We start from the raw sequence: 13,042 nt of genomic DNA, 5'->3' as shown, positions 1-13,042 counted from the left end.
TGAGTTGTTGTGGAGGCGGTCAGATGCATATGTCTACCACAGTGTGACATCACAATGTGGAGGAAGTAGAGAACAACTCGTTTTGGCAACTTGGTTTAAAAAAAAATCCTCTTTTTGCAGTGAGGACGTTTTTAGTTCTGAAAATTACATTATGTTTTTATAATAAAATGACCTCTTATATGTTAAAAGATCAAGGAAAAGTAGATTCATCATGTCATGACCCTTTAAAGACCCCATGAAATGCTTGACGAGTGCAGTTTTCTGTTCTTATTTGAAACATTTAGTACTTAATATGAGTCCTCAATATTTTTGGAGGAGAAAGACTATAAAGTTTAACCTGTTCGCACGTGAGTTTCTCCTATACTGAAGCCCAAAATGGGAGAAGGCTTGAATGGACTGACTAGTTTGTATATTCTTTGTTTGACGTCAGAAAACATGGCCGCAGCACTGCATCAAAACATTGCGCTCCGACGGTAATGGCTTTATACTTTTATTTAGTGATTGTTTGAAAGTTTGTCACAAATAAAACTAATGATATTGTGAAGTTGAAAAGACTATTTGAGCAGCTGTTTCATTATGACAACCGCTTTAGTCCGTCATTTGCTTGTAAACAGCAGAACGAATGCAGATCGCACCAGTTTGATCGTATGCGTCTGAGCCCAGCCTCATGAATTTTCTCATGAGAATAAGTGTCTAAAATAAAGGGGAATCTGGCATCCTTACGGTGAATGGGGGCATCGTGTAGGATGGGGAGTGTCCATAGGAGGATCCAGGATGTGGGCCTGTCTTCCCAGGGCCGCGGTGTATCTGAGGGGAAAGCGGCCCGGTATCCATGCCTGTCGGGCGCAACGCGTACTTCAATCCCCCGGTGTCACATCTAATCCAGTGTGTGCACACAAAGAGATAGAAACCGGCTCCCCGAGAAGAGGCACACTCTGCGTTTTATCGGCAGCAGTGATCAGGCTAAACAAACAATCAGGTGTCCCTCATTCCCCCACTGCCCAAATGAACCTTATTAATTATGTGCTGCTTCTCTCTCCTGCCCACTCCCATCGTGAGCCTGGCTGAAGGACGGCCCTCAGAGGCAGGGCGACAATGACGAAAGGGAGGGGTCGGTCGTTTCGCCACAGGGTCTTTAAGTAAAAATGTTTAAAAGAACAAAAATGGTCTTCAACAGTTGAACACTGGAAGTGGTTTGATTATTTTAAGGAGGGTGTTTAAGAATGCTCCCCTGGTCAATGGTCATACTTCATTCTCAACAGAGCTGAGTGACACTCCTCAATCTTTTTCTGTCTACCTCAGCTTTTTCAACCATCACACTCTGTCTCTTCCATTATATCTGTCTGCCTCTCAGTTTGTCTCCACACTCTTCCCATCATTCTGTTTGAATTAAATGCATCTCGTTCTCTCTGTGTCTTTAAAAAAATGGCAATGTTGCTTGTGTATGTATTAGTTAATCAAAATAGATTTTTAAGGGCCTGTGTATTCAAGTACCAATTAAAAATGAAATTCTAACACTGCTGTTTTTCCCATTTTCACATGTAATCAGAGTTCAAAATGAGCTTCAGATATTGTTTGGTTAGAGCTATTCTTATTGGCCCTATGTAGCTCTCTGTATTCAGCTCCATTAAATATGTACTTTTTGACAATCTTTAAAAATATCCAAAGTTAACACACTTTATATGCAGTGAATGCCATGCTGCATGTCACAGTAAAACTGCAGATACAGAACAGAATGAAGCGAAGAGGTAGTGCAGCAGCAGAGCAAGTTAAATGAGAAAAGGACTGTATGCAATTCACCCATATCAGGCCACATTCACCAATTATTTCTTCTCCCCAAACAATGCAGTTATCCTCACTCTCTCTCTCCATCTCTTGCTGTCTCTGTCTCTCCTTCTCACCTCAGTGCAGGATGCATTCTCTTATTACCATCATTATGGCAAGCCCTGGGGCCCTTCTCACACGTTGCAAAATAGACTCATCTAAGCAGCTCCAGAAAACAATAGAGCAGCACTGAAAAAATAAACAAGTTGCAAGTCAATCGGCATACAGCTGACAAATATGTCTACAGCGATCCATGGCTCCAATAATTAACTGTCAACTGTCTCAGTCTCTGTATGTGTAGCCTCCTAATACAAGGTTAGAAATGAACTAACTGGATGGAGTCTGTCTCCAAACACCTTGTGACAGGAAACAAAACTTCCAGATGGATGTCAGTGCTGTTACTGTTTGTATTACATGGTAAGGGAGAGAGGGAGGGGAGAAAGACAGACGCTATCATGTTGAACACATCGTTTTGATGTTCTCTTCCATACTTTACGCGCCCAGCTGAAGGAACCACTATATGTTGTGTCAGAAGTTTCGAATATTCATGACTGCAAAGAGACTTTAAATAGCACAAATATATTCAAGCGTTTCAGTGTTACTTTTAGGTCAGAGACAAGTTCTTACAAGTGGCAAGGAAAAAACAAGTATTGTATGTTTTCAGTAAAGATATAGCTACACTTTCCTGTGGTTGGAAGTTTTTAGGTAATCAGATCACCCCAGCAACCTGTCAGATGATGTCACCCCCTACTCTTCCTCAGGCTTGCACTACACTTTAACATATTTTCCACTAGTATAATTTTGACAGTAGAGCTACGAATTTACTGTAAAGAAGTTACTGAACTCTTAACAAGATTGTTTAATAAAAGAAATAATAATGATGTAATATCAGCACATTTAGTTAATTAGTAAAAGCAACTAGATTTGTACATTTTCTGAGGAATATGTAGGTGGTGCTTCAATGAGCGAAACTTGATGCTAGGATGTGGTAGGTGCCAGGTTGTCGCTACTGTATGCAGTTCCTAAAGGGTTCTGAACAGTTTAAAGCATGCTGCTATATAGTTTCAATGGTGTTCTTGGTGGTTGCTAGGTGTAAGATCACTTAGAAAAGTCATTGCACACCTCTCCTCAACAAGCCACATGATTTGAGATATCATTCACGCCAGTAGCACAAACGGGGCATGAATCCTTATAGTGGTCTAACAATAAATACGAGCTAAAGTAAATAGTGATGCTTGCCTTCACTAGTAACATTGTATAACATTTAATGTACGTAATACTGAAGGATGCGTCGATGTGATACAGCTCGCAGTCCGAAGTTTGGAATCTAGTCACCATAAAAACAAAAGTTAAAAGGTTTCTGTTCTTCTTCTATAATGAACAATGTTTCGTTGATGAATATGAAGGTTAGTTTAAGAAACTTGTGTTACTGCGCAAACGGAACGATTAGAAATTGTGATGTTTATCATGCAGTTTCTCTGTATGTAGCCTTGAATTTCAAACCACAAAAGACATCCTTGTAACTGAAAAATCATTTAATAATGATTTGAGTCGAATTCCATGGAAAACCATGTAAGTTGTGCTCAGTGATGCTGCAGAATTTCAAGCAGCCTCCGGAGTCGTAGTTGGGTGCAGTCGACAGACGCTGAGTGGCGTTCATTGAAAATAATTGTTTCTAATTTTAGAACGCACCATGCCATCCACCAGGTACGTCCGGTGTGCGACCCCCTTTAAGTTACCCTGCTGCTCACACTTTACCAAAGTTGTGTTGAGAGATATGTATGAAGAGACAAAAACTATTGTGCAACAATCAGCCTTATTTATATCTGGAAAATTTCTGATATACTGTGTATCGATAATCATCTGGAAAATTTTCTGATTATCGATGCTTGAAAAGGCATTGATCCCAAACATACTAGCAAGCACCACTAATTCACCTTTCTGTTTCATAGTTGATTTCATAGTCTGATATCATATTTTCATTCATTAGAATATGCATGAAATGACTTAATAACAATATCCCAACAAACTGCAATCGTTTGCGTTATTGATTCAGACAAATTGACCAAGATAGAAGTAGCTTGTGATTGGAACTACAAGAAACCATCTTGGATGTGCCCTCTTCGGCATTAAATCCCCAAAACAGACCAATCGAGCTAAACTTTCGATTCAATTATCAGTGATGTTGTTAATGGCCCCATTAGAGAAAGAATAATGGGGAATTAGGCTACTGTGGGTGAGAAATGGCTTGTGTGACAGCCATCTGGCGAGAACAGGAGGCAAAAAAGCACAAAAACAAAAAAACACCACGGCCAGCAGAACAACTCAAACATGGGTCTGGACCTTTGCCATATGGCTACATTCATCTTGTGTCTAAGTATGTGGCATCTTTGCCAAAATTCCCTCTCTGTGCTGACATGCAATCCACCTTTGAAAAAAAAAACAAATGCCCTCTTATTCACCTTTAAATTTAAATGTACCCATTTCAGAGGCCTTCTATTCTCCACTATGGATAGTAACAACAGGCATATTGGCTCAAACTATTTCTCTCCACAAAAACTGACTTTAGAGGTCACTCCATTAGCAAATATTAGAGCTTTCAAATTGCAAAGGAGGCATACATTTTCATCCCCTCTGCATGGCTCCATGCAACGGTGATTGGTCAATTCTGTTAATTTCCTTCAAATATTGGAGATGTATTTTAATGGGTAAAAAACAAAAAAGAAACAACAGGAGTTTCACAAATTTTGGAGAAAACAAAATAAAAAATCCAACGAGTGCAATTTCCAGTTATATTCTCAATTGGAAAGAACCTATCCAGGAATCACAGCACTCAACTAGCAAAAATTGTGAACTATCATTGAGTGCCAAGGTGTTTGTTCAATGAGCCAGGGCAGAAGAGATATTTGCAAACAGTCTTTTGACCACAGGGTGAAAAGAGTTTTGTATGACAAATCCATGGTAAAGGAAACATTTTGCTGTTTTGTTTCAGGTTTGGAATGACATAAAGATGAATAAATGATGAGATAATTTTCATTGTTGGTGAACTAGCCCTTTAACATTAAAAGAAAAATATTTATTATAGTATTTGATTGAAAAGAACTAAATACATGCTTGCCTCTGGGAATTTGGGAAAATGATTAAATGGTCAAAACGGTAAAGAATCTATTAATGAATGCATATGTAATTTCTTTCCTTACAAGAGGCTCAGTCTTTCTCAATCTGTTTCTCTTAATTATGGCTTTCATTACTATGTTTAGCAGTCAAGCTAATAATTAAGGAATTGATTTGATGTGCAATTTATATGGTTTTCACTAGCTATGGATTAGCAGGCTTAGATGAGCTAGTGTAATCAGTCTGAACATTAACATTAATGATATTCATGATGTTTAAAATTTCATCATATTTCACACTGCAAAACTTTGATTTTGGGGCATGTAATCTATATATCTATAACACATTTAGTCTTGCTGTCAGAGACGCTTTCTGCTGGCACCAAGGCCACCTTTTCTACCAATCCAAAGCTGAGTGTTTTAAAAGGGATAGTTCACCCAAAAATGAAAATTCTCTCATCATTTACTCACTCTCATGTCATCCCAGATTTTTATGACTTTCTTTCTTCTGCTGCACACAAATAAAGATTTTTGAAGAATATTTCAGCTCTTTAGTTCCTCACAATGCAAATGAATGGTGACCAGAACTTTGAAGGTCCAAAAGCACAAAAAGGTAGCGTTAATGTAATCTATATGACTCCAGTGGTTAAATCCACACCTTCAGAAGTGATAAGTTTGGATGAGAAACAGATCATATTTAGTCCTTTTTAAATATCAATCACCACTTTCAATTTCTTCTTTTGTTTTTGGTGATTTGCATTCTCTGTGCATATCGACACCTAATGGGCAGGTAGGAGAGTTTATAGTAAAAAGGACTTTAATATTTATCTGTTTCTTACCCACATTTTATCACAACAGAGTGTCACAGTGAAGACTGAGTGGTGGTCTTAAATAAAACTCTGTTCTAATGTTCTAGTGTTTATGTTTGAAACAGTTCTTGATATAAGTTGATGTTCTGTTAAAACCGGCCATTAAAAAAATAAAATAAAATAAATAAATAAATAAAAATGGCAGACTATCCTTTTAGTTCAACTAGCAGGACTGATTTACTTTGCAAATATGTGCTCAACTAGCTAATTCAGACTAGACACACTAAAAACAAAGGATGTATGATTACCTCCCTGGTAAACAAATGGGCAAATATACACAGTGTGAACAAGCATTCAGTGTAATTCAGCAAATTCAGTACATACTTTGAGTGCATTGTGATACATGGACCACCTCTCATGGTTTACGCGGTGATATTTTAAGAACAACAAAGACACTACCTACCTTTGATATTTACACTCACAGTATTATCTGAGAGAATTTCATATGCCTTTTCCATAATCCTTCTGCATGAACGGATAATATTTTTGTCAGTGTGAATCCTCCCAAGAACTTTTAAATCTACTTTCAGTTTCACTTTTTCTCTTCCTGTCTGAAATCTCCCCTCACACAGCAGCTCTGTTGTGCAGATTACATCAAGACGTTCTGTCATGGACACACAATGACAGTGGTGGATTTTGGAATCCCACTGAGGTATCTTTAAACAGCTTCTTCTACAGTTCAGCTTTGGGCTACAACCTGCCCAGCTGTGCTCCACGGTTTTTGTTTATTCAGGAAGTAGCCCAAGCAAGAGCCAATCAAAGCAATCTCTTTTAAAGGATTCCGCCTACTTTTACAGAAGAGGACAGGAGTTTTTCTCTCTGCACTAGTTGTGGTGCTCCACATATTTGCTAGTATAGATGAAGAGCTCTTGTAAAAAAGGACAGTGGCATCCAGGCAAACATGTATTGGTTTGGAACAGTGCTGTGGTATTTGTACTTTTACCACTTCCCTTTCTCAGAAAACAAACGATTTTTGGGCTGTGGATGGAAATGTAATTCTGTTTAATTTCTGATTATCTACTTGAATGAGTCATGACCTGTTCACCGCACTTCAGGCCTATTATAAGGTAAATATGTTTGTAATTCAAAGCCTCTTGAGTATCTGTGAATATATTTATATTATTTTATTTACATTACAGCTATGACTACTTTGAAATTATTTTCTTTATCACGTTCCTATCATCTTAAAAATGAATAATCCTTTTGTGTGTGGTCCTTGGAAAGACTAATTAACAGATAGTTAAACTCATTCTCTTTATTTTATTCATCTCCAACCAGCTAAAAAAATAAATAAAATAAAATAAATAAATAAATAAATAAATAATGTATATTCTATTTCGGAAAAAATTGCAATTATGAATCAAATGAATACATGTAAAAATGAATACAAATTAGATTAGAAGAACGCCCTGACAAGTATGGCTCATAAAAAGCCAAAAGGGTATAATGGCAAGAAATAATGAAGAGCCTCTTGTTAAACATTAGGTTTTGACTGATGTTCCCTCTCCTCTAATTTCAAGTTTATGTGACAGATTACATCTCTAAATCTGGCGAGTGCAATTTTCATTCCTGGGCAATGTGAAGCTGAGTATGGGTGGGAATTTTCTCGCTATCTGTGGGCATAGGCGCAGTGGGTTTATTTGCAAACAGTGGGTTTATTTGCTAAAATATATAGGACTTTTTATATAGGCGCAAGGACTAATTTGCTATATTTTGTAGATATATGTCATTGCAAGTCTAAACTCAGTCCATGAATTTGTGATTTGGGGATTCCACCAGCAGATGTAATCAAAGTACATATTCAATTGCATATCCAAACTCTGGAATTACAGTGACAATTGCAGTTACAGTAATACTACAGCCATAGTGTTGTATGTCAGTAGATGAATATGACTAATTATACTTACATTCTCTATAATTTAACAGAGCCTATTTCCAATTAGTCCATACAAGCACCCCCTTTTCCATGTGTATACTGTGGCAGCGGGGGCGTGGTCAAGCGTCCGTCCGGAGAGAGAGAAAGTGGTATGGGCACTTGTTTAACACCTGTTTCTAATTTCAGTGAGCATGGGGAGAGCGGCATATAACCAGCCACGCCACCAGCAGAAAGAGTCTGGCACAAGGAAGGCCACGGTGCTCCTGAAGCTGTTGCGTTCATTCTGTTGTATTTGTGAAGCTGATGTGTTTAAGTAACTATGTGCCGCTAATGTATTTAAGTGACTACATGCCTGTGAAGCTGATGAGTTTGTGAAGTTGAAAAGCACTGAAGTGACCGATTAAAAGTCTTACCTGAGCCTGGAAAAACTCGCTTCCCTGTGTTCTCCTTCCCTTCTGCTGTGAAGTATGTTACATATACAAAGAGCATGTCCTAGAGGTATAACTGGCCTTCAAGAAGGACGCTGTTGCTGTGAAAAATTACATAAGACACAACTGGTCTATTTTACTATTGCCATTCAATGTATTGCATGCCATTTTTTATATCGCTTGTGCTTTGCACGCACAGTCTCCCCAACCCACTTACACCTCGACTTAGCGCATACATGCACAAAAATATCAAAACTTCACAGCCATGCCCACTGAATTTTCAATTATGGTGTATCACAGAAGTCTGATGTTAAAATATTTTCTCCTATCTCAGCTTAATATGCAGAGATAACTTTAAGGAAACCAAAGGTTGATTTTCTCATAAAATTGTAAACACTGTGGATCTTTGGTGCTATCAGAACATTGTTTTGAGTGTCCCAACCAGCCTGGCATAGCAGCATTTACTCAACTGATGGCGTGAAATTGGGGCGAGACAGAATGAACTTCATTAACCGTGAGCTAATGCAATGGTTCAGACAAATAAAACAACATGATCACACGGGAAGTTAGCATGTTTGTGTCTGAGAGTTCTGGTACCCTAGGATTGGCCACAATATGCAGGCTCACTGACAAGTGCCATCTCCTATCAGACATTTTTTCAGTGGCTCCAGTATATTTACCTTCCCTTGTGGCACGATTGGAATCGGATTGCAACAGCAGTGTGGGAAACCCAGGTTCGGAACCTATGTTAAAACCAAAAAGTGATCGTGTTCACATAATCAAAGACGTGCGCGATTGGGAGGTTGCAGATTTCCTTCTAATAAGGATGAGCACGAGTACACAAATATTCAGAATTGACAGCAACAATCGATCATGAAAACCATGAATGATAATGACAATGCGTGACATTACTTTTCGCTAAATTCAAAATTCAGTGACAACTATACACAAACGTGTCAAAAAGGAGCCTTATTTTTAATTTTGAGATTGATTACATTGTGATCTTCAGCAGTAACTTGATTGTCAGAAGAGATGTCTAAGAGCAAACTGATAAAGGATTCTTTGTAATGTAGAAATGTTGACTCAATGTATATTATTTAATAAAAGTGAATGTTTATCATTGACTCTATAAATCTCCCTGGGTGCTGACATGTTTGCATGATGTCACACCTGCATCTTGTGAAATCGAGATGAAGATTTCCGCACAAGTTTCCAATTTGGAAGTCTGAAATAAAGTGCCGTTATATTGTACTTCTATCCCAGTAGGAAGGTGGAAATTCAGAGGAAAGCAGCATAAATCATCAAGCAACAAGCTTCCAACACAGCTGTAATGTTTGCAGAAACAAAAGATGAAAGGGACTGGATCTAAGTGCAGGATTTTTTCTCTCTCTCCCTCTCTCCCTCCCTCTCCCTCCCTCTCTCCCTCCCTCTCTCTCCCTCCCTCTCTCTCTCTCTGACACACAGACAGACAGACAGACAGACAGACAGACAGACAGACAGACAGACAGACAGACAGAACCACAACAGCCATGAATTGATAACTGACAATAAACAGAGGAAAACACAGGGAATAAATACACAGAGACTAATAAGCAAACAAGGAACACCTGGGAATAATGAACACAAGAACCAATGAACAAAGGCAAGGAAAAGAACTACAAAACCCATAATCAAACGAAAGACACGAAGTGAACAATAAACAAACATAGCAACACCTGGTGGTCGCCAGGGTTATCCTTACAACAGCACATCATGACTTTCTGTCCGGGGCAGAGATAGCACTTAACACTCTGGAGATGTGCCACACACACCTAGCGAATTCTTCCTTCCAAACTGCTGGACGGAGCTCAGCTGATTGGAACAGACTGCAGGGTCTTTAAAACTATTTACACATAAACAAAGTGTTTAAAAAATGCAATGGTTATGGCCTCTCCGGTCAAGCCAACCATGGTTTGAAAATACATGGTTCAGCCAGCCATGATGAAAACAGTGGTGCACTTACAAAGATAATTACGGTGACCTGTAGGAAGAGCAGAGAGACACACTTTCTGAGCATTTTTTTCATTCAGTTTGCCAGCAAATCTTTACATAATGACAAAATATAATGCATTATATTTTATGCCATCTTTTGTACTTATTGTAACAGATTATGTTATAATAGGTTATAATGAATAGGCGAGACATTGGAACAATAAGACACAACGTAGCAGCCAAAGATGTATGTCTGACATATATGTACATATACAGTATGTGCATACCCCATATGCACATATGTACGTGCATGCCTCAATGATTACTCAAGCAATTAATTTGAGTACTTGAGTAGATGAAATTACCAAAATGCCCATCCCTACCCTGTTACATTACATTTGTACTCCACTGATTTTTTAGGTTTGGGGTTTGGGTTGGGGGGTAGCTACAGTTTATAAAATATGCATTCCTCTTCACTGTATTACAGCCTGTACAGCAGAAAACAACTCGCTTCACAACTTCGGGCATACAGCCGTGAACATTTCAAATGGATAATGTAGCTCACACATGCCCATACGCCCAACGACACTTTCCCCTTTGGCCACTGAGGGCTATGTTTCGCATTTTGGTAAGCATAAACTGATTTTAGCTCAACAAAAGTACTGTTTCCGATTACACAGTGAGAGTCTGAAAAAATCTGTCTTATGTTTATTTGAAAGTAGAAGTTAATTTCAGTACAAATATTTGCCAGTTATGACATCCAAAACATTCTACTGCATATCAAAGCTTAAAAGTGTGGAAGCATTTTTCCTGCAAGTGTCAGAAGGTAATTAATCATTTTTATAGTTAAACACACTGATTCCTGTTCTCCAAATGTAAATTTCATGCTTGGAGAATTAACTTTAAAGTCAATCAAAAAACAGACAGAGAGCAAAAATGGAGGCAGTGTCTCTGTGCCCATTAGTTTGCTTTACCATCTGTGGAATGTCTGCAGGCTTGCAACACAAAGCTATTGCCAATGTCTAAACTGCTTCCCTTACATAATAATTCTTCAGTGTTGTAAGGATAACTCATCCAGTCTGTTGGAGTTTTGAAGCTTTCAAAATGTAAAAAGGACTTGTAGTATTAGGGGGATGTACTTTGCCCAAGGAGAGATGGCACACCAATTTTTCCAAAGAGGGACAGAAAGAGGCTAAAGGCAACCTGTTCTCACTCCTGAGGTGTCAAATATTGCTGCCTTTGCCGTCAGTTTCCGACGCATCCAGCAAGCGCATTAGTTTCAATGAGAAATGTTTGGCATTAAAGACTAATGTGAAGGGCTTGAGATTTTTAGCATCGTGAAATTTTATATTCAGGTACAATGTTGTCATTCTGACATGATATGTTGGGGTATACTTTTCATAAAATTTTAAATCATCCACGCTTATTCACAATTGCAATGTGTAATCAGCAACATTTATTAGTTTGCAGTGGTTAATGTTTAATTCATTGTTTTCTGCTCTGCTGAAGTGACTTGTTCGGTTCTGAGTGTATTCCATGTCTTCTGCTCATTTTCTGTGAAGAACAGACCCAAATGAAAGATTTTATTCCACAATCGCAGTCCCCTGGCATTTGCCGGATTTTTTAAAATAAATTACTGTGACTGTATTTTATCTGCTTGTTACACCTTTTATATTGTTGAGAATTGGTTAGGTTTAGGCATAATGGTGGGGTCGGGGACTTAGTGTAGTGTAAATCAAATTTACATTACTAAAATAGTGTAATGTAAATCAAAATATTGTTACTAAATTTACCCAACCCCATTCCCAAACCTAACCTATTATCATTGATATAAAACATAAAAGAGGTTTTATGTTTTATATCATTGATATGTGGTTAGATTTAGAAATGGGGTTTGGTTAGGGGATCTAAAATAATCAATATGATTGTGTAATGTTACCACACTTATATATTTATACTCTAAATACAATAAAACATATTGTGGTTAAACACAAGTGACACTATCCTAAGATTGACAGTGACGCCTCCCTTTGAGACTACCCTGAGTTTACCTGTCGCGTGCACCAGAAACAAGTGCCAGAGGGTGCTTTTGGTGTCTGTAGATTGATGCGCTGGGCTCTCACAAAAGTGTCAGTATTTGGCGCCCTGGGAGTGAGAACTGGTTGTTTAATGAGTCTATGGAACATTATTCGGACTGCAGCAGTTTGCTTGATCAAGAGTTTAGCAAGGAATTCCCTTTGGATAATTAAATGGCAAGTCTCCTTGCTTTTCATGAAGAGCACTCTTATTAAAACAAGCATCTCCAGTCATTCCTCTAGATAAATGACTTTACATCAAGTGCCATGAAGCCCATTAAATTGCTTCTTTGGAGATGGATCTCGTCCAAACACACAATCAAAGGATTTGACCAGGATTATCTCTGATTAGAAACACTCAAAGACAAATGAGGAGATGACAGGATATCATACTTTGAGAGAATATATTAGCAGATACATACCAGCACCAATTTTGTGATGGCTGTTAAATATAATAAAGTAAACAAAAGAAGGGAGGAGAATTGGAAGAGAGCAGGAGAAAGAGATTTAGCAAAGCCATGTTGGTGTGGAACAGTCAAATGCAATTTAGCATATTTATACCTCACTGAAAGCTCTTAGCCTCTTTTTCTTTGTAAATAAATGCTTCATCTGCCGAAATGGACTAAGAAAGGCTACAAAACAAGACAACCCTTCTTTAAGGTCAGCTAACATTAGCTGTTCTCCTTTTAATGTGACGAATGTATTAAACACTGTTTCCCAAGTCAGCAAAGGTGTCCATAAAAACCTAAAGGAGGCAAATAGACTGGGATCTTTTAACAAATATATAAATATTAATTATGTATCTTCTACTTTGAAGTTCTTATCTCAGCTATTAGGCCTGTAAAGAGGTATGGGATGATTTCCACCAGTGAAGAATATAAAATGG

General features: G+C 38.1%; 1 protein-coding gene across 7 annotated transcripts in view; it reads right to left on the bottom strand.

Moving 5' to 3' along the window:
- The window catches only part of LOC127449634 (piggyBac transposable element-derived protein 3-like), a 201,945-nt gene extending 195,374 nt beyond the window's left edge, over positions 1 to 6,571 (bottom strand). For 3 of the 7 annotated variants that reach the window (XR_007898764.1, XR_007898765.1, XM_051713167.1), the window contains exon 1: positions 6,210 to 6,571. Coding sequence is in view for 1 of the 7 variants with exons in the window: in XM_051713167.1 (XP_051569127.1) it covers positions 6,210 to 6,417 (208 nt within the window). In the remaining 6 variants the exon portion in view is untranslated. The remainder of the gene's footprint in view (positions 1 to 6,209) is intronic. The other 4 variants (XM_051713164.1, XM_051713165.1, XM_051713168.1 and 1 more) reach the window with 3 other exon arrangements.
- Between the last annotated feature and the right edge of the window lie 6,471 nt (positions 6,572 to 13,042).

The sequence above is a fragment of the Myxocyprinus asiaticus genome, chromosome 12 (genome assembly GCF_019703515.2).
Source record: "Myxocyprinus asiaticus isolate MX2 ecotype Aquarium Trade chromosome 12, UBuf_Myxa_2, whole genome shotgun sequence".
Classification (NCBI taxonomy): domain Eukaryota; kingdom Metazoa; phylum Chordata; class Actinopteri; order Cypriniformes; family Catostomidae; genus Myxocyprinus; species Myxocyprinus asiaticus.
The sequence above is the reverse complement of the archived record's forward strand: the minus strand, read 5'-3'. Positions and strand labels throughout refer to the sequence as shown.